General features: G+C 46.0%; 11 protein-coding genes across 11 annotated transcripts; 4 read left to right on the top strand and 7 right to left on the bottom strand.

Moving 5' to 3' along the window:
* Positions 1–29: 29 nt before the first annotated feature.
* On the bottom strand, positions 30–470 carry SAMD00019534_037240 (hypothetical protein; the record flags this gene model as incomplete). The annotated part of the gene is made up of 1 exon (XM_012904616.1): positions 30–470. A coding segment is annotated over one exon (441 nt), but the record flags the coding sequence as incomplete, so codon positions are not given.
* A 1,431-nt stretch (positions 471–1,901) lies between these two features.
* Positions 1,902–2,970, top strand: SAMD00019534_037230 (hypothetical protein; the record flags this gene model as incomplete). Its single annotated transcript, XM_012904615.1, has 5 exons — positions 1,902–2,264; positions 2,335–2,469; positions 2,548–2,652; positions 2,752–2,817; positions 2,914–2,970. The coding sequence occupies 5 exons, from the start codon at positions 1,902–1,904 to the stop codon at positions 2,968–2,970; spliced, it is 726 nt and encodes a 241-aa protein (XP_012760069.1).
* Positions 2,971–3,060: 90 nt separating this feature from the next.
* On the bottom strand, positions 3,061–6,840 carry SAMD00019534_037220 (hypothetical protein; the record flags this gene model as incomplete). Its single annotated transcript, XM_012904614.1, has 2 exons — positions 3,061–6,493; positions 6,623–6,840. 2 exons carry the CDS (start codon positions 6,838–6,840, stop codon positions 3,061–3,063), a joined length of 3,651 nt encoding a protein of 1,216 aa, XP_012760068.1.
* Positions 6,841–7,971: 1,131 nt separating this feature from the next.
* SAMD00019534_037210 (hypothetical protein) lies at positions 7,972–9,045 on the top strand (the record flags this gene model as incomplete). Its single annotated transcript, XM_012904613.1, has 2 exons — positions 7,972–8,032; positions 8,096–9,045. Coding segments are annotated over 2 exons (1,011 nt in total), but the record flags the coding sequence as incomplete, so codon positions are not given.
* Positions 9,046–9,446: 401 nt separating this feature from the next.
* Positions 9,447–10,612, top strand: SAMD00019534_037200 (hypothetical protein; the record flags this gene model as incomplete). Its single annotated transcript, XM_012904612.1, has 2 exons — positions 9,447–9,504; positions 9,594–10,612. Coding segments are annotated over 2 exons (1,077 nt in total), but the record flags the coding sequence as incomplete, so codon positions are not given.
* Positions 10,613–10,756: 144 nt separating this feature from the next.
* Positions 10,757–11,820, bottom strand: SAMD00019534_037190 (hypothetical protein; the record flags this gene model as incomplete). The annotated part of the gene is made up of 2 exons (XM_012904611.1): positions 10,757–11,040; positions 11,133–11,820. Coding segments are annotated over 2 exons (972 nt in total), but the record flags the coding sequence as incomplete, so codon positions are not given.
* Positions 11,821–13,996: 2,176 nt separating this feature from the next.
* Positions 13,997–18,577, top strand: SAMD00019534_037180 (hypothetical protein; the record flags this gene model as incomplete). Its single annotated transcript, XM_012904610.1, has 2 exons — positions 13,997–15,728; positions 15,807–18,577. The coding sequence occupies 2 exons, from the start codon at positions 13,997–13,999 to the stop codon at positions 18,575–18,577; spliced, it is 4,503 nt and encodes a 1,500-aa protein (XP_012760064.1).
* A 223-nt stretch (positions 18,578–18,800) lies between these two features.
* On the bottom strand, positions 18,801–19,841 carry SAMD00019534_037170 (hypothetical protein; the record flags this gene model as incomplete). The annotated part of the gene is made up of 1 exon (XM_012904609.1): positions 18,801–19,841. The coding sequence occupies one exon, from the start codon at positions 19,839–19,841 to the stop codon at positions 18,801–18,803; it is 1,041 nt and encodes a 346-aa protein (XP_012760063.1).
* Positions 19,842–20,332: 491 nt separating this feature from the next.
* On the bottom strand, positions 20,333–22,125 carry SAMD00019534_037160 (hypothetical protein; the record flags this gene model as incomplete). Its single annotated transcript, XM_012904608.1, has 5 exons — positions 20,333–21,126; positions 21,183–21,488; positions 21,560–21,793; positions 21,868–22,025; positions 22,109–22,125. 5 exons carry the CDS (start codon positions 22,123–22,125, stop codon positions 20,333–20,335), a joined length of 1,509 nt encoding a protein of 502 aa, XP_012760062.1.
* Positions 22,126–23,011: 886 nt separating this feature from the next.
* SAMD00019534_037150 (hypothetical protein) lies at positions 23,012–23,303 on the bottom strand (the record flags this gene model as incomplete). Its single annotated transcript, XM_012904607.1, has 2 exons — positions 23,012–23,217; positions 23,291–23,303. 2 exons carry the CDS (start codon positions 23,301–23,303, stop codon positions 23,012–23,014), a joined length of 219 nt encoding a protein of 72 aa, XP_012760061.1.
* A 335-nt stretch (positions 23,304–23,638) lies between these two features.
* Positions 23,639–24,884, bottom strand: SAMD00019534_037140 (hypothetical protein; the record flags this gene model as incomplete). The annotated part of the gene is made up of 4 exons (XM_012904606.1): positions 23,639–24,173; positions 24,256–24,425; positions 24,503–24,733; positions 24,810–24,884. Coding segments are annotated over 4 exons (1,011 nt in total), but the record flags the coding sequence as incomplete, so codon positions are not given.
* Positions 24,885–25,339: the final 455 nt, after the last annotated feature.

The following is a 25,339-nucleotide window of genomic DNA, read 5'->3' as shown; positions in this document are numbered from 1 at the left end:
TTTGATGATAACTACACCTCTATACTCTAGAGGTAGTTTGAAATCTCTGATGGGAAACTACCCATGTTGTGATGGAATGACATTCCAACGTTGGCTGGGCAGGATGTTGGCGAGAGACTGGTACATCTGGTCTGTTGCTCTCTTGATAGGCTGTGTACAATGCATGGTACACTGACGGTATAGAACTCTCCAACATTGGGCACCTTGCAATGACTGTACACCTTGACTCCACATATTTTGCATAGATAGTGATCTATCTCATTGGTTCCTAGATGGTACAGCGACTGAGTGTTCTGATGTGAAACCAGCTTGATATGATCGGGATTATCAATTCTAATACACCAGTCACGTTGCTTTAAACATATAGCACAATTACAATGATCAGTGACCTGCTTTGAATGATTAATATCATCCATTTGGAATGTTAATTTAACATCTCCACAATCACAACTGCACATATATGTTTCCATTTTGTAGTTGTTGTTGTTATTATATTAATATTATTAGTATAAGTATATATATATATAGTTAACTAGTTATAAATATTTAGTATAGTATTGATAGTAGTAAATTTAAATAAGAAAGATGGGAGGTACTGTTTGCTCACCTCAGTCCTCACTCCCAGAGACCAACTGTTCATTTAGGTGTATGAGGTAGGGAAGTAAGGTGGACCCTCAAAGTGGATACTGAATACAGATATGGATAAGGATGAGGCTCAACCAATGGCAACCATACACACTTCAATTTCAAGCTGACATTGGAAATGTGGATATTGATAATTCATTCATCCATCCAATGTGTGACCAACACCAATATTCATACACCAACTCCAACTTTACTTCAAACCACAAATAAAATTATAAATAAAAGGTGTGATATTGTTGTTGTTGTCTCCCTCACTCTGTCTCATACTCATACACATACACACATTGTTGTTGTTGTTTGTCTTGAACCGAACCTCTTCAAGTCCCAATATTCACTCGTGAGCCTGAGGCGCATGGGGGTGTTATCGCCCCAGGTACACGCACCAACAACATAACTTTAGATTTCCTTTAAAGGCAAGTAGTGCTTGTACAAGAATGTGTAGTTTGACCAAGTCGTTGATCGTCAGTCTATCCCCCTATGAATCTATTTATCTTGTCAATCTATAATGAACTGTTGGAGATTTACACAATGAAATTGAATACATTTCCCTCGATCTACTATTCATTTCACTAGTGTCATTTCGTTCCCCTACATCTGTTTGTCTTTCAATTCCAGTGTCAATGTATACTCAATCAATTTGAAGTCCTCTGAGATGAGAACAGTTCTTTGTAGTTCGATGTCAAAATACTTAGAATGGGAATGGTCAATTCAAGTGTGTTACCTGCAAAGGGTTACTTTAAGTTGAAGTAAGTAAGTAAAGTAAGGGGACGAATGGCATCAATTCATTAGCTAGTTAATCGTGATAATCATACTTCTATGGTATGCACTGCTCAATAGGGTGTCATTTAACGATTAAATGATTCTTGAGCTCTTTGTCAATTGAACGAGTGTGAGTGAGTGAGTGAGTAGTGCACACGTGTTTATGTGTGTGTGCATGTGTGAGTTCGATGGATGTATGTATGTATGAGTGAGTGGTGGATCAGTGTAAATCTACAAACATGTTGTCAATCTATCTCATACATACATATGTCTGTCACACATTAATGACATCAAGGTTGAACACTCACTCAAATGAACTCATATCAAGTGGAGAGCATTATATCCATACATTCATAATTATCCTATTTATAACCAAAGATATATAGGTTGTTCAAAAGTGGTTTGACACCTGTCAATCAATCAATCAATTAATCAATCAACCTGAGTCAATCAATCAATTATAACTATATAATATAATATTAATACTTAAAAGAAATATGGGTATTCCAGACTATCAGAATACTCAATCATATGCTCAGGTTCCACAATCACCTTTACAGAATGGAGAGCCAGAGGGTATTGAGCATGAACCATACCATCCATCAGCAGTTCCAGAGACAGTTGTAATGGAACCAATTCCAACAACTACTCATTGTGAAGAATGTACAATTCATCAAAAGAAGAATAGGAAGAGGAAGTTATTCTTGTACAAGTTCAACATCTTCCTTGTTATTATTATCCAATTATCTCAATTAATTGGATTCTACTCGGTCACTGGTAAACTATCCCTTGGTCTGGCCTTTGCACCAATCATAGGATTTCTCAGCATGTTTACCACCAGTAGAGTGATACCAACAATGGTATGTATATATACTTTTTTGGGTATGTCTGGAATATTAGTTATTAATCAAATACTTGTACTCAATCTAGCACTTTATCTCTTCGTATCTCTACTTTGTATTCATGCTTTGGGGATCAGTTCAGAACATTTGTCTCGCATTTGAGTTCCATGCTGACTACAGAGTACCACAAACTGTTGTTGCCGTCTTGTTCTATCTTGCATTTGTAAGTTTGATTGAATGATTCTTTGATAAACAATTTACTAACCTGGAACTATTCCTTTACAAACACCAATCAATCTAGATTTCAATATTGAGGACATATAAGAAATATTTGAATTTCTTGAAGATGGACCAGGATAAGATAGTTGAGCATGAGGATGATCAAGAGGAAAAGGTTGAGGAGGTTGTAATTATTGAGACATCACCATCACTTGCAGATACCAATTATTATCCAGCTCAACAATATTATCTAACTCAACAATTACAACAACAACAACATCAACAGGCACAACATATATTCCAACAACTCCACCAACAACATCAACATCAAAATATCCCACCACATCCACAAGTATATTATCCAAATCAATTATACTATCCACCCTATGTTGTCAACCAATATCCAGCATTCCAACCACAGTCTCAACAATATTATGCACCACAATAGACATTGATCAATGTTTCTAAAGTGTTACCAAAGTTGGTTGTTGCCAAGAATGAATGAAAGATTTAATAATAATAATTGTTAAAAAGGAATATAATATATTTTTAATTGATTGATTGAATAATTGAATGAATGTATTAATATACAATATTAATTGGAAAGGACATTGTCTAACAATTCCAATACCTTGGTGATCTTTCCACGTCGATTACTGTTGACTACATGTGTGTCCAGTACACTGCGCACTTGATCATCACTGATGGTTCCAAGCAGTGTATCGAATGAGTATTGAACCGGTCCATTGGGATAGGATGGCGACACCAACAGCTTCACAGTCATCTTCTTCATGGCCTTGGAGTTGAACATGTTGACGTCCAGTTCCAGCATGCTCGTGCTGGACGAGCTGGACGACATGTTGGCGCGTAGGTTGTACAAGGTCTCCAACTGTCTGAGCTCATCACACAGTCTCCTCACGCGACCAATGCACACGGACACTGTCATCAATGCTTCCTTGACGTGTTTGATCGAGGACACTTTGGCCAACACGGTCTTTTGCAGGTCCATCTGATCGATCAGTCGTGACTCGAGTGTGGCCAGACTGCCATTGGCGACGCGGAACGATCGGGAAGTGCGCGTCAGCTTGGCTGAGAGGATCTGGTTCGTGTTGTTGTTGGCCAGCTTGAAGGTGACCTTGTACTCAATGTTGGATACTGGACGCGAGGTCTTGTCTGTGGTGGTGTCGTCTTGGCGGTGGCTGAATGTGATGTTGGCGCCGGACCACTGTGCCATGGACCAGTGTGTGAGCGTGGCCAGCTTGGCGAGCTTGTCCTGCTCTCCAACGCACTGGTTCAGAAGCTGTTGATCGGTCTCGTTGCTCTTCCTCTCGATCTTTTGGACGAGCAGTGCGCGGCGCTCGTGCAGCCTCTTCTCGGCAGTCTTGAGATGCTGGATATCGACCAGAAGCGCCATCTCTGTCTCCTTGAGCTGCTCGGTGTTGTGGCCGAGCGCGACCAGGTCGCCAGACAGCTGCTGCTTGGACGCTGTGAGTTCCTCGCACACCTTGCGCTCGAGGTCGCAGCGCCACTGTGAGTAGCCGGCCTGCGCGCCCATCTTTGCTGTGTTCTTGATCTTCTTGAGCATGTGCTGCTTGGAGATGAGGTCGTCCTTGGTCGAGCGCTGGACCACCTGGAAGATTGGCGGGTTGTTGGCGTTCATGCGCTCCTCCGCCACGCGGTTGGCCTCGGTCGTCGAAGTGATCATCTGTTGAAGCTGCTCGTAGCCGGCGCGATATGACATCATCTGGCGATAGTGACAGTATGAGTTGATGAGGCGCGTGCGCAACTCGCACTCCTCGGTGCCGTCGGTCATCTGCATGCCGACCAGTGAGGCGCGCTTCGACTTGGACGAGAAGTCGTCCATGAAGCGGCAGTTTGACAGGTAGAGGAACTCGTTGAATGTGATAGTCTTGGCGACGGCCGACACGACCGACATGGATCGATCGTGCATGCTCATCAAGTCCTCCAGCATCATCGATTGGCGCTGTTGTGTGAACAAGGCGCTCTCCATCGTTGGGTTGGGCGCGCGGTTGTTGTTGTAAGTCGTGCCAAACAACGACGCGTCAAACTCGTTGGCCATGGGGCGCGGTGCGTAAGTGTCTTGTGCGGGCTTGGTAGTTGGTTGTGGCGCAGTAGTTGCTGTGGTGGTTGTGGTAGTGGTGGTGGGTGGCAACAGGTTGGAACCTGCGGTGGACTTGTGATCGATCATGGTGGCGGGGGGTGGCATGACTGAGCTCAGGATGCTACTGTTGCTGGTCTGTCGGCCTGTGATTGTTGTGTTGTTGCTGTTGAGGTTGCTGCGGTTGAAGTTGAGCTTGCCATAGATGAAAGAGTCCTCGCCATCATACTGTGTGAATGATGGTGTGCTGGTGTACTGCTTCAAATGCTGGATCTCAGTGTTTGTGTGTGTCTTGGTAATGGTTGAGTCGGCCAGTACACTTGCCGCGCCCGAGTTGGACTGGAAGAAGCTGCCCAGCTGGTGTGATGGCTGGGCTTGGGGTTGGGGTTGGGTGGCTGGAATGGTTCCTGGTCGACCACTCACAGTCAGTGGCTGTGGCTTGGCAACATCAGCAGATGATGCTGGAGGCACGTCGACGATGGTGTTGGAGAAGGCCTGTGGCTTGATGTCGATGGTCTTTGTGGGTGTGATCAGACTGCGCAGGTTGTTGGTCACGTCGCCAGAGATGTCCCACACGTGATTAGACTGGGGGACTGTTGTGGTTGTTGGCGTCTCGGACTTGATGCGTCCATTGGCAATGGACTGTCTCTTGTTGATCATCAATATCTCGCCGAATGATCTTGTGATGGTCATGTCCTTCTCGACATGCTCTTGTTGTTGCTGCTGTGACACATTCACATCAGTGCTCTCTTGTTGTTCGTTATATACAGTTGACAGATTGTTGTTGGATACTGTGGACATGTTGATTGAGTTGGACTCTGATGGAGTTGGAGCTGGAATGAGAGCAGTACCCATCTGGACAATGTGACCCAATGCCTGTGTCATTGACATATCTCCGGCATTGTCATCGCCATCGTCCATCACGTGATCGACTGGTGGCAAGACCTCAACGACAATCTCGCTGGTTGTGTCCAGCAGGTTGGTCAGACGACCGCCCGCACCCTGCGTGCCATTGGCCAGATGGAACTCGGTGGTGAGGTCTTGCTCGGGATACTCGCGAGAGTCCTCGAGTTGATGATTGGCAACCGATGAATGATGTGATGACGCGTTATCCAACTTGGCAATGATGTCCTTGAAGTTGCCAGTCATGTCCTCCTCGTACAGGTCGGTCAGAGTCGGGATGGGCGAGCTGCTGGTCGTCGTGGTTGTGGTGGTGGTCGACGACTTGATGGGCGTCACTGGGTGTTTGAATATCTCGTTAAAGTCCTCGTCCTCGGCGGCGAGCATCTGGCGTGGGGGCATCGGTCCGGCCGGACCCTTGGTCCTCTTGTGAACTGGGGATTTGATGTTGGATGTGTATAGGTCTTCTTCGTCGTTGGCCTCGTGTCTGGCTGATGTGTGGTTCCTCTCCTTCTCCTCCTGCTCCTCCAGGTCCAGGATGGAGCCTAGTGTGGGGATGCGTGGCAGCGTCATAGACATGGAAGTGTCGTCCATTGACATGGACATTGCCGATATATCCATGCTGGTGTTGCTATTGTTGTTGACAGAGGCATCACAGATGCATAGTGGCTGCACCTCATCGCGGATGAATGGTACAAATATGCGGCCGGGGAATGTTGCCGTTAACTCCATCGTCTGTTGTCCATCATCATCGTCCATGCTCTGATTATGTTGTTGTTGTTGCTGTGGTTGTGGCAGTTGCTGGAGCTGCAGGGGGGCCTTTGGACCCTTGCCAAATGGTGATGATGATGCCGTCGTTGACTTCTTCTGTGGTGACTTTGATGGCGACTTTTGTGGTGTGCCAGCGTCTGCCAAAGAGTTCTTTCTCTGCAAGTGTTTCTCAAAGAACCTTACTTCCACTGTATTAGCAAAGCTCACACGGCCCATTGATGCTCTATTCTTTCGTTTCCTGTTCATTAATGATTGAGAGTGATTGAGTGATTGAGTGTGATTGGAATAGTTCCAGTAGTGTTAGTATATATGTGGTCATTTGTCATGTGATCGATTGATCAATCAACGAATGAATGTATGTCCATACTTTTCATTCTCGCGCACTGCTCTGACGAGATGATCTAGATTCTCTGTTTTGTTCTCTTTGCCAAGAGTTGACTTGGACAGTGCCACTGGTGTCGAGTCTGCAGATGACGTGTTTAACTTCTTCTTGGTGCCTGACGCTTTAGTCGGTGTCCTATTGGACACACCCAATACTTTGACTGGTGTTGTAGACATTGAATCTGTGCCTGTGCTACTACTCATAATATTATGTATAAATATATATTTACTTTCTTATATATATATATGTATTATTGTCGGTATACAGTTATGTGGCTTGATTGATCAAACTTGGTGTTGTAAATTGATTTGCGATTATCCGTTAACGGTAAAGTTTTTTAAATTTGAGCGCCTGAATTTAAATAGTTGAAGTTCAGATCATTGTGTGATATCTTGGACCGTGGTTGCAGTTAGATTGATTGATTGATCCCTAGTAACAAGGGGAAAGAAATATGACACTGTCTTCATTGGCTTCATCTTTGTCCTTTACTATGATAACTCTGGAGTTCTGGAATCAATTGCCATTATGGAAGTTCAAATCTAAGACAATATTACAAAAATGGAAGGTGATACTTTCCGATCTTTGTAGTTTATCCAACAACTTATTCTATTAACCTTACTTGCTTTGAAGGTACATATCACTATCCCTCAACACTCGCACATGATCAAACAAATACACTCACTATTGTGCAATCAAACACACACACAACACATGATTGATTGATGATCAAGGTGTGTTGTGTTGACAACACGTGGCCGAGTGATGGTGGAGGCCATGCGTACGAGTCACCATGAGTCTTCTCAACACAATAGCAACAACAACAACCCCTCCTACCTGTTGATACCTTGTTATTATTATTTATAGCACCCTTTAACTACTTTGATTAGAGGGTAGGTAGGGTAAGAGTATGATGTTGTATGTGTGTAAAGTGCGATATTGACGAGATAGAGAGGTAGAGATAGGTGAACTACCACCACTCCTATATTACTCACCCCATCACTTGCCTATCTAACTACTACTTGGTTATCCAACATACAAGTATGGCCCAACTCAATCAATCAATCAAATAATCACTCAACTAGGCTACCAATGGTTACTATGGAGAGTACTAGAGATGTGGGTGGTGATTGGTTGGTAGGTTTGTTGTTCACATCTATGTATGAGCACTGTATCATCAATGGATGGATGAATGGTTGGATGGACTGTTGATTGAGGTCTTGCCAAGACTTTAAATCAATCAATCAATCACAATCAATCTATCAATCAATCATACAAACAAACAAACAAATAATTTAACAATAACAACAACTACAACACCATCCATCATCACAATAATGAATAATTCAAATGGACGCCTTTTGGCTCTAACAATGTTGGTCCTTTTATTTGGACTTGGTAAGTTACTTCAATAATATTTATAATTATTAATAATATTAATTTATTTCCATCAAACTTTAGCCAACTCCCAAACTGAGGGCGCATGTGCTTGGACAAAGTGCCCATTTGGTACGGTATGCTGCCAACCATTCGCATCTGTCCAGCCAAAATGTATTGGAGCTTGTACCTTTAGAAGTTGCCCAGTCGGTCAGTTGTGTGCCTTGGATAAATTAGGTGCTCCTCGTTGTGTGAATGCCGGACCAACCCCAACTACCMCCGCCACAACTGGTGTCTCCACTCAGTCCACTGTCGCCTCTACCATCGCGTCAACTGGTGGAGAAGTTACCTCTACCGTCGCCACAACAACAGTGTCCACTCAATCTACAGTTGCCAGTACTATTGCCACCACTACCTCGCAGACATCAGCCACCACTGGCGTCACCTCGACCATTGCCACGACTGCAGCACCAACAACAACTGTTGCCTCGACCACCGTGTCCACTCAATCAACAGTTGCCAGTACCACTGTTACCACCGCGTCCACGACTGCGCCAGTGACCTCCACCGTTGCCTCGACCACTGTCTCCACTCAATCAACTGTTGCCAGTACAGTGGCGAGCACATCCACCGGTCCAACCTCTACTGTGGCGTCGACTACTGTTACCACCACCGCCACTACTACCAGTCCCGCGTCGACCATAACCCAGACCACCACCGCCACAACGACTGTGACTACAACTGCCACTCCTGCGCCAACGACCACAACTGCGTCAACAACCCAGACTACCACCGCAACCACCACCAACCAAGCGTCTACTATCACACAGACCACCACTGCTACTACAACCGCGACGACCACGGCCACTTCATCCACGCCAGTTACAACTTCCCAGGCTACTACATCATCGCCAACAACCACAGCCACTACATCCTCGCCAGCCACCACATCCCAGCCAGCGACGACCTCAACGCCAGCCACAACATCCCAGCCAGTAACGACATCAACGCCAGCCCCAACCAATATTGCTCCATAAATAACCACACACAAGCTCTTCTAGAAGTAAATCATGATGTTATCCTAAACTTTGAAGTTATTGATTGATTGTTGGATATGCGTATATATGTGGAGATCTCAATCAAATATAATAATCATAGCCCTTGTCATTGCCATCATCTACTACTTTATAATGTTGTGTGAGTTCCACACCACGCCATCACGTGTTCATCAAACGAGTGTGTGGTTAATGCTGCCACACCCAACATGTAGCTAGCCTGTTTGATGTTACTGTTGCTCCACCCTCAATAGCAACATGGATGTACATGTAGGATGGAACATAGATTGATTGATTGATTGATTGTTTATATCAAGGTTACTCTCAATCAATCAATCATTATATTTAACATCAACAATCACAACACCAGTTTTAATACCATGATCAAAGCTAGGAACCTTTTTGCCTTATTGGCAGTGATATTCATTATTGGACTTGGTAAAGTATCATGTGATATTAATAATGGTCTTGGGAATATTACTAATTATCTTTGTATTCTTGGATTGAATGATTGATCAAATGAATAGTTAATGGCCAGACTACACCGAATTGTGCCCAAGCAGGAGGTTCTTGCCCCTTTGGAAGTGTTTGTTACAAGCCATCTTCATTAAGTCAACCTGCTTGTGTTAGTAGATGTGCTTTCAAGAAGTGCCAAACTGGTACAATCTGTTCAATTGATAGACAAGGCAATGCTGCCTGTTTAACCTCAGCTGGCCAGTCCTCCACCACAGCCTCTACAACTGCTTCCACCCAATCAACTGTTGCCACAACCACTGTGTCGACAACTGATGCATCATTGTCCACATCTACTACTGCCACTACAACAGTGTCTACTCAGTCTACAGTAGCCACCACTACTGTGACCACAACTTCACAGCCAACAGTTGCCTCGACAACTGTCACTACCACTGTCTCAACACAGTCTACTGTAGCCTCGACTACTGCCACTACCACTGCAACTATCGCAACATCGACAACGGCCACCACCACTGTGTCAACACAGTCCACAGTCGCTTCGACCACTGCTACTACGACTGCATCAATCGCCACTTCTACTACTGCCACCACAACTGTGACAACTACTGCATCGACAACCAACCAGGCATCAACCATTACTCAGACTACCACAGCCTCAACAACTGTCACTACTACTGCGGCCACCTCTGCATCTTCAACTACCGCTTCAACAACAGCATCTACTACAGCAACAACCACGGCATCTACCTCAGGTGCAGCGTCGACCATCACACAGACCACGACGGCAACAACAACTGTATCAACAACAGCCACAACTACCAGCCGTCCACTTACCACCACTGCGTCGACCACTGCCACAACGACTGCCACCACGACTGCTACCACGTCTGGACCAGCTTCCACCATTACGGCGACCACCACCGCTACGTCCACAGCATCTACCACTGCTTCAACCACCGGCAGCCCAATCCGATCATTAGTTGAAGATGAAGCCGCAGGCGAAGAGCCAATCGCTGACGAGATTGTGGAGGTGGTTGACACTGAACTCGAGGAGGAGTCGATTGAGGTCTAGACCATAGGTACGCCCTCCTTGTACATAGCGTTAATAAATGCATTGGATCACTGATGCCGCATCGATGGTACTGTATCCAATGTCCAACAATGTTTGAATGAATGAATGTAAACCTATATGTATTGTATTATTGTCGTCATACTATAGGATGACAAACTTGGACGAGGACGCGGTAACAGACTCGCCATGGACCACTCTTCGGATGGCCTCGGCGAACATTGGCGCCACGTTGATCATCTTTATCTTTTTACAACTGTCCAGCTTGTTGCCGACCGGTATCGAGTTGGTGATGACGATCTCCTCCAGGTCCGAGTCGTTCACGGTCTGTATAGCGTTGCCACTCAGTATTCCATGCGACACGAGCGCATACACCTTGAGTGCGCCACCTCTCTTCTTCAGCACAGATGCTGAAAGTGCCAAAGTCTCTGTTGTCGTCAAAGGTGTCACTTGTTAGTTTCGCTGTGTTGCCGCGCGCCATACACACTCGCCACAATCAATCAATCAATCAATAACATACCACATGTATCAGTACGCTTTCCTATAATTACAGCTATCTTGTTGGAGACGTCACCAACCAGTAGAACGTCCTCCTCGCGCTCGTCATTGCGAGATTGGCGGTCCATGATGGCCAAATCGCAGTTGAGTCTGTCAGCCACGAGCTTGGCGCGCTTCACGCCGTCCACTGAGGGCGAGATTACAACGCGCTCGCCCTTGATGTGCTTCTCGATGTACTTGACGATGAGTGGCTCGGCGTATAGGTTGTCGACGGGGATGTCGAAGAAGCCCTGGATTTGGCTGGCCTCGAGATCCATAGAGATGATGCGGTTGACACCGGCCACCTGCAGCATGTTGGCGATCAGCTTGCCAGTGATGGGCTCGCGAGATCTCTCTTTCTTGTTCTGCTTGCCGTAGCCGTAGTAGGGCACGACGGCGGTGATGGTGTTGGCGGACGAGCGGCGCACGGCGTCCACGAGCACCATCAACTCCATGATGTAGTCGTTGATGTTGGGCGAGCACATTGGCTGCACGATGTAGACGTCCTTTGAGCGGATCGACTCCTGGATCAGCACGGACGTCTCTCCGTTGGAGAACTTGACGCACTCGCACTTGCCCAGCTCAATATTGAGCGTCTTGGCAATCTGGCAGGCAAACTCGCGATGAGCATTACCTGAAAGTATCTTGATTGATTCCAGTGTCATTATGTATTATGCTGTTGCTGTATGTATATATGTGATGTGTAGATAGAGTGTGTGGGAGAGGGGAGATATAGATGTTGACGTGTTGGAATTGACGAGTTGACAGCTCTGTTGAGTTTGTATGTATGGGGAGGGGAAGTGATAGGAAGGGGAGGGAGGGTAGGAGTCAATCAAAAGGTATCGATTGATGTGAACTTGTTGACAAGTGACACGTACACACACATAAGATTAGAGGTAGTAGTAGTAGTAGTAGTATCTCCTATGACTATCTATCTGTGAATGAAGTGTGATTGTTGGTGGCCGAACACCAAGCACCCAAACAGAGGTTGACAACAGAGCAGAGGGAGAGTATTCGTGAGACGGACGACTCGTCCAAAGGAAGTTGAATACATGCCCACACATGCCCAAGACTCGCGCAATCGGGAATGGCTGGAACATTGTTTTTTTGTTCCAATCCGGTCCGGAATCTCTATCTTTTTTAAATGTTTTTGCTGGCTATCACTGTCAAAGAGGTCCCTGGTCCTTGACAAGCCGAATCGGTCATTGTGTGTTCATTCAGTTGAATGCAATGCAGTACAACCATGGTTTGGATCAACAACAGCAGTAATAATAACTCATTGAAGCACACATACATAATATAATATACCTATACATTCATTGACAAAGTGAATGCATACATCTCTTGGTGAGACCTCACCATACAGCCCAAGTCATAATTGTTTTGGTCTACCTTATTGATGACTGAAGGTACATGGAGAGAAAGAGAGTATTTATATAACTTTGTTGGTGGAGTCATCACTTCCAATGGGTAGAGTAGACTCGACTAACATGATCATTGATTGAGTAATGACATCTATTGTACAATGTCACTAATGTATGACTGACCATTGGGAGGCAAACATGGTCAACAAATGGATTGGACCTATTGGGGCATTTTTGCTCTTTTGCTTTTTTATGCTAACGAAACTTCAGCTGACTTGTTTGGGGTGACCTTGTGCGGTCCATCAGCAACAAACAAACAAACGTATCAAGACCAGTTATTTGAAAATGGGTTCTTTCGATGGAAAAACACTCAATAACTTTGGATTTTGTTTGGTTTGATTGGAATGGAGGGGCTTGCATTCCTGCACCTCAGGTGCAAGGTAGTACCTGAGGACCTGTCCATTGGGGTATCCTTGAAAACCGGCTCACACTCTTTGATCCAAACAACATTATAACAATACAGATAAACACAACGTACATACCATTCACGTCATTCATTCATTCATTCAAACACACAAGACATACAGACACAGATTGGAAGAGAGAAAAAGGTCCAACAACGAAAGTAGTATAGAGTAAGGAAGGACTATCACTGTTTACTGTTTGTTAACAGTTCATTGAATCAACTCAACACATCTCTCTCAATCAATCAATCAATCAATCAATCACACACAACCCACACCTCTTCATAGCGGGTCTCGACCTCTATACCATGAGATAAGTTGATAGATACTACTAGTACATCATCCATCTATCATTTATAATATATTATCCCATCACCCATCACACATCACACATCCATCACACTTAACACATACAACACATAATTAATTTGATCATTCAATCACCCACCACACACGCTCACTGATCAATCAATCACATCTATCAACACTCTTTCCAAACTTAGCGTTTGTCTACCATCAATCAATCAATCAATCAAACAAACAAACAATCAAACAATCCATCATCGACTACCTTCTTATAATCACCGTCGTGGGCATTATCTCTTAACTTAATACTAATACCCTACCCTTCATCTTTGGGAAATTCACTCTCAGCCATCTCTCCAGGTAAACAAATACAGTTTCCAATCGATCACTTTTATTTATTATTATTTGATACATTATACACATATAATATTTATATTTATACAAATACAAATACAAATACAAATACATATATCATACATCAACTTTGTAAATTAGTACATCGAACAGACAAGACCACATACATAACAATACTCATACAGGTAGGTATTAACCTTTGTCCTTGTGTCCCTCATTCTTGAGGCCCAACTTGGTCCACGCTACACGACATCCATCTTTGGAAACAAAAAAAACAAACGAACACTCTCTGATCAAACTTCCAACTTCCAATTTCCAAACTTCCAACTTCCAACTTCCAAACTTCCAATCAAATAGTCATGGCAGAGGTGACAGAGAACTTCTCAGCGTTACGATTCTGGAAGGATGTCGAGAAGAAGAATACATCGGCACCAGCCACAAAGAAGGGCTTCCAACTGCTAAAGCCACCCCCCGATCCAGAGGAGGAGTTGACGACCAACTCCATCCGCATCGAATACGACGACGCCGACGTCACAGGCGCATTCAATTTCTGGAAGAACAAGGCCAACAACTCCTCAAAGGAGGACCTCGACCCGCGTTCATTCCCCCGACGCACTACCCGCGCTGGCACCATCGATCTCGCGGTACTCCACTCTCGCGAGCAACTGGAAATCAACAAGCTACATCAACAGCAACAAATCCAGCAGCCACAGCAGCCACAACAACCGCAGGAAAAGAAGCCAGAGGACAAGGTTCAACCACAGGCACAAACACTCAACAACAACAATGAGCAACAAACGACGGCTCCCGATGAGTCGGGATCGAGCTTGGTGGACACAAATGGCAACAACAGGCCAATATCGCCACTGACTGTGCCGAGCGACGCGCGCAGGTCAAGGAGCTATAGCTGCGAGCCACTGTCTACCTCCTCTGGAGCATTGTTCGCACCCGTTCAAACAACAGACGAGGAGGTGGAGGATCACTCCGATGACACGTCATCCTCCTCTGAGGATACACCACAACAGGAGCAACAGATGCAGCCACTGGTCATCGAACAACAAACACCCACCATCCATGAGGAGAATGAGGATGTTGTTGTATCGCAGGTCACACCTGTAGCAGTGGACGAGGAGGTTACTGTTGTCAGCAAGGTCGATGTGGAGACAGAGATACCCCGAGGAGAGGAGTCGACACCTGATGTGCATGTAGATCAACAACCCCAGCCCGACCAGGTTGTCACTCTGAAGGTCGGACTCGAGCTTCTTCATCAGCAACAGCAACAGCAACAGCTGCAGATATCCGCTGCCACTCAATCTTCAAGCCTGGGCTCCGTGGAGGACTCCACTTCGACTTCGCTCGACAGCTACGAGAGCATCTCGGACGATGACTACAGCGATGACGACACTGCCAAGGAGGTCTCAGAGGTGCAGTTCCAGTTCGAACATGATGGATCCACCGCGATCACAATCACCACAACCGACACCTCTGAGTCAGTTGCCGCCAACAACAGTCCTGTCACATCTGTTGAGGAGACACAAGTGTCCGTCGCCGCACAGCCAGCCGCTGCCACAACATCTACAACATCCACCACATCAACCAAACCAGCACGACCAGAGTCCTTCCGCATTGTCCAGTCTGAGCCACTGAACGTCAACCATCCTTCAGCCGTGCCCATCACCCCACCAAGACCCAACCGCCCAGAGCCACCAAAGGCCTCGCCAAAGCGCGGCTTTGGTGCCACACTCACACGCACCATGACCAAGACCTTTGGTAACAAGTCTGACAAGGAGAAGCACAGAGAGTCAGTCAATCTGGGTCAGAGCTACGATGCGAGCATCAAGGACAAGACGCCAAAGAAGGAGCGTGTCAAGATGGACAAGGCAGAGAAGGAGCGCAAGAAGGCAGAGAAAGCAGAGCGCAAGAAGAAGGAGAAGGAGCAACGCGAGCAGGAGAAGAGCGACAAGAAGAGCGATAAGCATGAGAAGAAGCACAGCATTGGCGGATCGAGCAAGGGCAAGAAGATCAAGCGCAGTATGAGTCTCACTGACCTCAAGTCCAAGCCTGTGGCCAAGGTGCGCCAGCCAATCCCAAGTAAGTTCACGCGATCACTCTCTCAACATCACAACACCTTGCTAACCATCACCTCCCCAATGATCCAACAAACAACAGAGGTCTTTGGTATTGGTCTCTCCAAACAAGTCGCTGCCAACGATGGCGCGCTACCTAGCTTCATCACATCAGCCATTGACTACCTCTCCAACTCGGAGAACATCGATGTGGCCTTTGTCTTCCAGGACTCGCATCAGGAGACCAAGGTCAAGAGCCTGCGCGCACTGGCCGACGTCGAGCCGATCGACTTCTCCAAGATGGCCAGCTCGCGCATTGTGGGTGGCCTCCTGCGCATCTTCTTTACAGAGCTGCCCCAGCCACTGTTCAACACCAAGTTCTACACAGATCTGCTCGAGCTACACGAATTGTCGCGCATCGACATCAAGTTAAACGAGCTTCGCGCGCTCATCTGGACACTATCACACCTGCGTCGCAGCCTTTTGCAGTTGTTCGTTGCGTTCCTCCGACAAAAGTATGTGGACAAGTCGGCCAACGCGGCCGCCACCATCGCAATCCTGGCCACTACATTCGGCCCAGCTTTCCTTCGCTCAGCCGATCCCAAGCTTGCCAACGCACAGTTGGCACTGCGCGAGGAGACCCTGAAGCTGGTCATCGAGAACCACGAGTTCCTCTTTGCAGAGTCGACCGCCACCGACCTGGTGCTGGTCAAGGGTGCCGAGGGCAACATGATCATCCGCGAGGCCAGCGTTGACCAACTTCTGGACAAGGCCACCGACCCCTACTACGCTCACTGCGAGGAGCACTTCACTCTCATCTTCCTCATGACGCACAACCTATACATCACCCCCAACGACCTTGTTGAGAAGCTGGCCGCACTTTACAAACACGTTGCCAGTCTGGCCACGGGCGCTGGCGCTGATTCGCCTCAGCCACCCAAGCGCGTATCCAAGAAGCTGGTCAAGATCTCTGAGGCCATCAAGTTGTGGGTCGACTACTGTTACCGCGAGTTGCGTGAGGATAAGAAGCTGTCACAGAAGATACTCAAGGGCTTCCCACATATGGAGGCTTCACTCAGCTCACGTCTTTCGCACCGCTTCACGTTTGCTGACATCCTCAAGAAGCCCAAGCATGGCGCGGGCGGCAAGCGCAGCACACTGACGGAGATCATGCTCACGAACGAGGCAGCGGCCAAGGACCGCTCGCTGTTGGCCATGGAGATGGCCGAGCAAGCCACCCTGGCCGAATACCAGCTGTTCAGCAACATCCGCGCCAGTGACTGGGTGCGCATGATCCAGGGCACGGTCGACCCACTGCTCAGCCCACAGCTGTCTAACTCTCTCAAACGCTCGCAGACATGGGCACAGTGGGCTATGGGCGAGATCCTGCAGGAGCTGGACAAGACCCAGCGCGTCTCAGTCATCAACTTTATGGTGGAGATCGCACTCTACTGCAAGGAGCTGTGCAACTTCAACACGGCCATTGGCATCTGGAACGCACTCAACAACCATCACGTCAAGCGTTTGGCCGAGACATGGGAGGCAGTGCCACGCGAGACCATCAACAAGCTCAACAACCTTGGCAACTCGCTGGCCATGTGGCTCAAGCCCAATGGCAACACATTCAATCAGATATGCGTATCCACCTCGACACCTATCATCCCACACTTTGCCACGCTGCGCACTTTGCTGCAGCAGTTCAACGCGGCCGTACCCACAAAGGTGAACGGCGAAAACATCAATGCCGACAAGCTGCGCCAGACATTCAGCATCGTAGTGGACATCCAGAAGCTGCAGCAGCGTGCCTACACGATCAAGCAGTCTCCCAAGTTGCTGGCCCAGTTCCAGGAGCTCAACTCCCCCTCGCTAGACGACCTGGCCGAGTGGTCGCTCAAGGTCGAGCCCCCTCCTCAAGCCAAGAACAAGCGCTTCACTCCCACCAAGGACGTGGCCGCCACATCATGGCGCGAGAACATCACCAAGACTTTCGCCAAGCCATTGGGCCAGACATCGATCGGCATCGACCTGCCGCGTCTGGCGTGCTTCTTCACTGTGGGTGGTCAACCTGTCAACACTGGCAACAAGATCACTGATATCCACGGCGTTGTCCAATCGATGGCACGCATGTTGTTGACCGACGCTGACGTTCCCGAGGGCACGGCGCTGGCCGACCAGCTCGAGCGCCTGGATGGCGGCTTTGAGAAGTACATCCCATTCATCACGCCCGTCGACTCGGACCTGAAGCGCGACCTCATCACATATCTCGAGGAGATCGTCGGCGCCGAGAGCAAGGTGGTTCAGGTGCTCAAGTGTTGCAACCAGGCCATCATTGCGCCCGCCGTCATCGAGCTGACGCTCAACATTGCCAAGAACCTGCAGTTCATGGATTCACAGGGCTCATGGCGCATCAGCGTGGAGCGCAGCGTCGAGCAGCCGGGCACGATCCTCGTGCGCAATGCCAAGAAGCAAAAGTCGCGCTCGGAGGACCCCAAGGACATGTTTGAGTTTGAATGGTCTCTGGAGCTGGCCTTGGATGCCAGCTGCAAGGCTATCACCTCGCTCGACATCAAGATCATGTCGCTCACATTCACCGAACAGACTTCGAGCACTGTCAAAGACCAACTCATCCAAGCGTTCTCACCTTATTTATTATCTAAGGATTGTATCAAACAACATCAACAACAGACTCAGTCGCCAGTGGTGGTGGCCAATGTTGAGGTCGTCGAGCAAGCACCAGTTTCTCAGCCGACCCAGACACAGCCAGAGACCGAGGAACAAACTCAAACACAGCCACACCAACAAGAGGAACAACCAAGTGTACATTCAACCGAAGGACCATCATCGCCAGAGGGTGCCATCGAGAACAAAGAATAAAGGTTATCATGTTACTATATGTTTATTTACCAGGAGGGATGTGAGTGATCAGTGAGTGGATTGGATGGGATGATGGGATATGGGGATGCCCAATAAATATGGCGATGTGCAATGGAGGATGGGAGATAGAATGAGTGGATAATGATATGGACAGAGTTGGGACGTGGACACGTAGATCGGCCGGCCATTGATTGCTTGCTTTTGTTGTGGGAACACGGATTGTTTAGTTGGCAGTGACTCCAAGATAGAGGAGACCGAGTGTGGTCTGGATGTCCTCGTAGAGCTTGATGCTGGGCTCACCCTTGATGGACTCGTTGACAAGGCCTGCAAGCTTGCCGACGGCCTGTGAGATGTCATGTGAGATTGGCAGGTCGCCAGTGAGGTTGAGCGCGAAGGAGGTCGACTCCTGGACCAGGTCGAGGAGGACGGCGTTGGCAACGTCGTAGTTGGTCGACTTCTTGTGGAGCACCAACTTGACTGCCTTGGCAGCGGCAACGATGCGGTCCAAGAATGGCAGAACGACGGTCTTGAGGTCTAGGCCGTATTGTGTGGCGACGGACTTGGCGTCCGAGCCAACGAATGGCGAGCTGGTGGCTGGTGCTGGAGTGTGTGCTGGTGCAGCGACCACTGGGGCGGTGGTGGTCGTTGGAGTGGTGGTAGTTCCGCCAATCTTGAGGCCCCAGCGCTCCAATCTCTTCTGCTCCTGACGCACTTTCTCCTCGTTGGTGACGCCATCAATGTTGGTGACGATCGAGGTGTTGTCGACAGGGGAGTCGACAACAGCGGGCTTTGGTGCTGGTGACACGTAGTCCTCAATCAAGTTGCTTGAGCTCAGTCCCATCTTTGACAGACGACGCTCCTCGACGCGGATCTGCTCCTCAACTGGTGTCGACGACTCCAACGATGGGGTAGTCTCGCTCGAATCCACTGTCTCATGCTGCTGTTGCTGTTGCTGCTGTTGATCGATTTCAAGGCCCCACTTCTTGAGACGGGCTTGCTCCTGACGAAGCTTCTCCTCTGAGTAGGAGATGTTGGCGACGTTGGCGTATGGTGAGTCGGTGACGACGCCACCCTGTGAGTTGTCTTTGACTCCAGTGAAGTTGACTGGTGTGGTTGGGGCAACCTTTGTCTGGACTGGTGCCCATGACATTCTTGAGCCTGGCTGATTGCCAGCAGTCTTCATTCTATTCTCTGCAGTTCTTCCAGACAGAGCACGGCTCAAACGTTGTGCCTCACGGGCTTCAATCTCTTCCTGTGTTGACATGCTTTGTGTGTTTTGTTATAACTATATTTGATTGATTGATTGATTGAATATGTGTGTTTGATTGATTGAAGGTGTGAGTGATTTGATCAAGATCAAGATGTGTTGTTTGTTGGATCTATCGATCTAATAATTACCTGATAAATAATCTTTAAGTAAGTAATATAATAATATATGTTATATGTATATATATATGAGATGGAGAGGGAAATGTGATAAAGATGACACTTTTGATCAACATCATTCATTCATTCATTCATTCAATCATTCAAACAACAGTTTTATTTTATAATTATTAATATTTATATTATCTGAAATTTCTACATCAAGGAATGTGTGTGATTGGCGGTTAGAATAGTTGTGTTTAAATCAGTGATCAATCAAGGTGCCCTCACCCCACTCAACAGATATTAATACACACACTTAAATCTCATCACACACTTGCAATGAATAAATAGGATGTGTTTATTATGACAATGAATTACATTGACACTCTAGTTGGATGGCACTCCGACACCACTACTACTACTACCCCTGGAACGTGGCAGATCAATAACATCAACCTTGTCAGGCCCATCAATGTCCATTGATACTATAGGAGTAGTAGAGGCAGCACTGTCTGCTTCACTACCTTTGGATGATGAAGAAGAAGATGAGGAAGAGGAGGATGAACTGAAAGATGATGAAGTGCTGCCAGTCTCAAGCGAACAACGCATCTTGCTCCTTGATAATGAAGAGGTGAGTGTATACTCCTCTGACGACGATGACAACGAAGTCTCCTCGTCGTATATCTTCTCCAATGCCATGACCTCGGCATCGGCAAGACCAGGATTGCCAACGATGTAAGTGTATATATCGGTCTGAGGCGATGAACACTCTGGATTGTATCCTCCATACATGTAAAGTTGATTGTTATGCAGCACCATTGAGTACTGTCCAATGCCTGTGAGATCAAAGTCAATGTCCATCTTGGTCCACGTCCTCGACTCGAAACTGAATCGCCAGAGATCGTTGTAGTATCGCGTACGATCCCATCCACCCAAGCACCATAGACTGTTACCAAAGACGATCGATCTCATCCTAGACCTGGCACACGGACCAGACTTGCCATCGATCAACGGCGTCCACACATCGTTGATCAAGTCATAGCTGAAAGGGTAAGGTGTGTGACCGTCCGGTCCATAACCTCCAACAACATACATAAAGTCATCATGTTGAACACAAGAGTGTGACCTTATTCGCGGTGGAGGTGTGCCCGTTGCTGGCACCTCAGACCATTCTTCGCTCACTAAGTACTGACATGTTAGTAATTGATCAGTCCACTCCAGTCCTGTCAATACTTACAGAAATTGAATCGATAGAATGAGTTGTTTGAATCACTTCCATTCCATCCACCAAATATATACATGTAGTCCTTCCATACGACGGCACTGTGTGCAGACCTTCCAGGTGGTAGTTGTCCCTTGCCAGCTATTGAAGTCACTTCAAATGTCTCCAAGTTCACTCTGTACAATGCCACATCATAGTATGTATGAGCCACCGAATATCCACCAAATATATACATTGAGTCCCTGTACACTACAGCACAATGTTCAGTCCTCTCTGGCAAAGCCAGACCCTTCGTAGACTTCTTTGTCCATTTCCTGCGATCTAAAATATATAATATTAATATTAATATTAGTTATGATATATCCTTTGATTCATTAATTCTTGTGACTTACCAAAGTTGAACTCTTGTAGATCACTCTTGACATCTTTGATAAAGTTGTGACTGTCTGGAAGATGTCCACCATAGATGTACATGTGATTCTTGTGTACGACAGCTGTGTGACATACTCTTGGAGGTGGTTTGTTGTAGGTCTTCAAATGGATCATGAACTTCTTCCATATCGAATACTCGGATGATATCTTCAACATAGTCTTAGAGACCAATCTAAGTTTACATATATCATGTACTAATAATAAAAATAATTATTATTTTGTTTGTTAATAGGAATATTCCAAAGTATTGTGTATTGGTAATACTTACAATCCAAGAACTTGAATATATGTAATATAACCTCATAGGGTAATGTGATTGAGTTGGAAACATCAACCTCCTCCAATTCCTTTCCCTTGTTGTTGCTATTCATCTTGCTAGACGAGGACTTCTTGAATATATTACACTTCTTTATAATCCGAAGGAACCTAATAAGTATCATTCAATGTTAGACACAACACTTGTTGGAACTCTATATTCTTGGAATCCTATCATTTATTAATTAACATACCTGCTCTTTACATTCATCTTGTTGTATTCAATCCTATCCTCTATCTCTCTTTTTAATAGTCCAGAGAACAACTATATTTATCAATTGTTTAAATAATATGAATGAAATAGTATAAATATTAATATCTTCTATGTATATGTATTCTCTCTATGTCACTCTATGTCTCTGTCTCTTTCCAATGTCAATTGCAATAGTGTTTCTTCGAAGTACTTGACTTGGTAAAGGTAGACCGACCAAAGTTCTGTTGTGTAGACACCATTGAATTAGTCTGTTGAGAGAGAAAGAGAACTCACCCAAGTTAGAAGGATCTCTTGGTCCAGTTTAAAGAAGTTATTGGAAGCGCGAACGGTAAACGAAAGGTCAACTGAGAGTGAGTGTGTTGTTCAACATGGTGCTAAGGACCAAACCTGGTATTGAGTCCAGTGGCTCGGTCTACAATGAGTAGCGAAGGGTAGCGAGCACAGGATTGTCTTGGGGTTAGTTGGTTAACCAACCCACACTCTTTAGTGGGAAGGAAACTACTTAAGTTATAGATCTACAGACTTCTAGTTTTCCGTTGTCCATTCAACTTCTGTGTTGGCTGTGGTGTGGGTTGTGTTGTCTGTCTATGTAGTGGTGTGTTCTACATTTGTCATCACCACATTACCATCTGTGTCCAAGTGTGGGTGTAAGTTCAAAAGTGTTGTGTGTATGTGTGTGTGTGTGTGTTGTTGATGAATGAATGAATGAATGAATGAATAAAGATGAGTCCTGATCTTGATTGTATCTTTATTCATTCACTTTCTTTTATAACAACTAACACATAATAATCATGATTGGTGTTGACAACATATAAATCTATATGTTGTAGTTTATTGGTTGATGATTGGATGATTGATAGATCAAGAGTGTGATGGATGGTACTCAGTCAAAGCCATCGAAGCCATCGAAACCACCACATCCAACACAGGAATTGCCACCTCCAACAAAGATGTTGATGTTCACTCTTCTTCGGCGACGGCAACACTCTACGTCGTTGTTGGACTGGAGAGACGACGCACCCTGGTACGAAGCAAAGGACTGAGCATGTTGGAAGGCAGCCAAAGGTTGGACCATGTTCTTCAAGTTGGCTAAAGTCAATGAATGATATCATGTAAGTACGAATAGACGGATGGATGGATTCCAATGATCCATAGTACATACCAATGAGAGTCATATTGGATTGATTGATTGATTGTAAGTATTGGATAAAGTATTGGATAAGTATTGGAAGTATAATTATTGTTCTTTGTTTGTTTGATGAATGGAATGAATGGATGACCATACTATTTATACTTGTAGGTCGACAATGTAAACATTACTAATCAATCAATAAATGATGGATTGTTGTTTTCTTTAAAAGGACAATGATACTTAATAAGGTGATGTTACCAAATATGGTATCGTTTACCTAATTTGTCATCCATCACTCAATCCAGTTCAAATTTACTTTAGTCATTCAATCAATCAACTTTGGAGGTGTGTAATAGGATTAGATGTTTATTATTATTATTCAAGATAATATATACAATGGGTCTCGCCTGGCATTGGGTATGGATTGGGGTATTGCACGGCGCCCTTTGTCTGCAGATTGATCATCCAGAAATATGCACTGTCCTTTACATTGGGCTGGTTGGTGAGCACGGCCAACATGTATCCATTGATAGGGTCGAGCAGAAAGCCTCCTGTATCGCTCGACTGCACGAAGAAGTTGGGCTGGACAAAGATGACCTTTGCAGTATTGGCCGTGAGGTCAACCTCGAACAGGTACTGTTGGGATGCCGCCACGTAGTCAAGGTTGCCAAGGCCGACGTATGCCTTGTTCTGGTAGACGGAGAGGTATACCACACCTGACTCGTCGTAGGTCTGGAGTGGCTCGGCCACCGTGATGACGTGTGACGAGATCGTTGTACCATCAATGCCATTCATGAGCCAGATGTTGAAGGTCTGGCCCTTTACAAACAGGACATAAAAGATGTTGCTTGGTGCATCCATGTAACACTGAAAGAGATAGCTGATCATCTTGGTGGGCAATGGATAAAACTGGCTGCATTGGGATGGAGGCGGGTGGTCAGGATCATCCACTACGTAGCCATCATCATCATCTACGTCCCGTCCATCTAACTTACAGAGTCTGCTCTTTGAAGTCATATTTCAGCATGGCCAGGTTGGTGTTCTGGTCTTGTCCCATGCCATACATCACATTGTCAGTGCCAACCAAGCGAAGTTGAGACAGAGGCTCATAGCCATATCCATAGTTGAAGCCAGTACCAATGAGGTCCTGCGTGACGCTGTTGCTCTGATTAATATGACGAGGAGGAAATTAGCAACCAACAACCATCAATGAATGAATGAATGACAACTACATAAACGTACCTTGATATTATAGGAGCAGACGACGGGGAAGTTGGATACATCATTTGTTGAGCTAAAGTATTGGACAACGTCTGTGTTGGCAACACTGGGATGCAATGGGTTGATTTCATTCCAACTCTGGAACTGTTGTGTCAACAAGTCCTCTCCACTCGTAAGGTTGTGTCTGGCATAGTAGTAAGTGTTGGGCGATCCCCATTCAATGGCAAAGTAACTGAATATACTTGGCGCATCCTATACATCATAAATAGAGAGTCAATCAATCTATCAATCAATCAATCTATCTATCACTCATTATACAGGTACTTACAGCAATAGCTGGATCACAGAGGATAGCGAGGCATGACAATATCATGCACAGTTGAATGATGAGTGATAACTTCATCTTCTTTGATATTGATTATTACAATTGGACATACTGATTGATTGCTTGTCCCAAGACATGTATTAACTAAAGAGAGCATGCTTGTTTACCTTCCCTCATTCATTCATTCATTCTCGCTCCCGAGATCAACAATGAAATGTTGGTGGAGAAGTCGCCGAGGCACCTTGGGTAGCCCAACCTCAATCATTCACTCATTTCATTTGCGCGAAGGTTGCCACATCTACAAATAATAGAGATGTGTCAACCTGTCTGTCACAACGTCTATCTATCTCATCAAATCATATGAACCAACTTCAACAAATACACATCAGTACTCGCAGTAACAAGCTTCAGACATGAATGCAACAAACAGCTCAAGGTCAACATCAACGAGTTCATGGACAGTCACATCAACCCAACAATGACCATGACCATGACCTTGACGACGGCAACCACTGTTTGTTGGCGTCATCAAT

Source organism: Acytostelium subglobosum (assembly GCF_000787575.1).
Source record: "Acytostelium subglobosum LB1 DNA, scaffold: scaffold6, whole genome shotgun sequence".
Lineage (NCBI taxonomy): Eukaryota > Evosea > Eumycetozoa > Acytosteliales > Acytosteliaceae > Acytostelium > Acytostelium subglobosum.
This window is presented reverse-complemented; position numbering and strand designations above follow the sequence as displayed.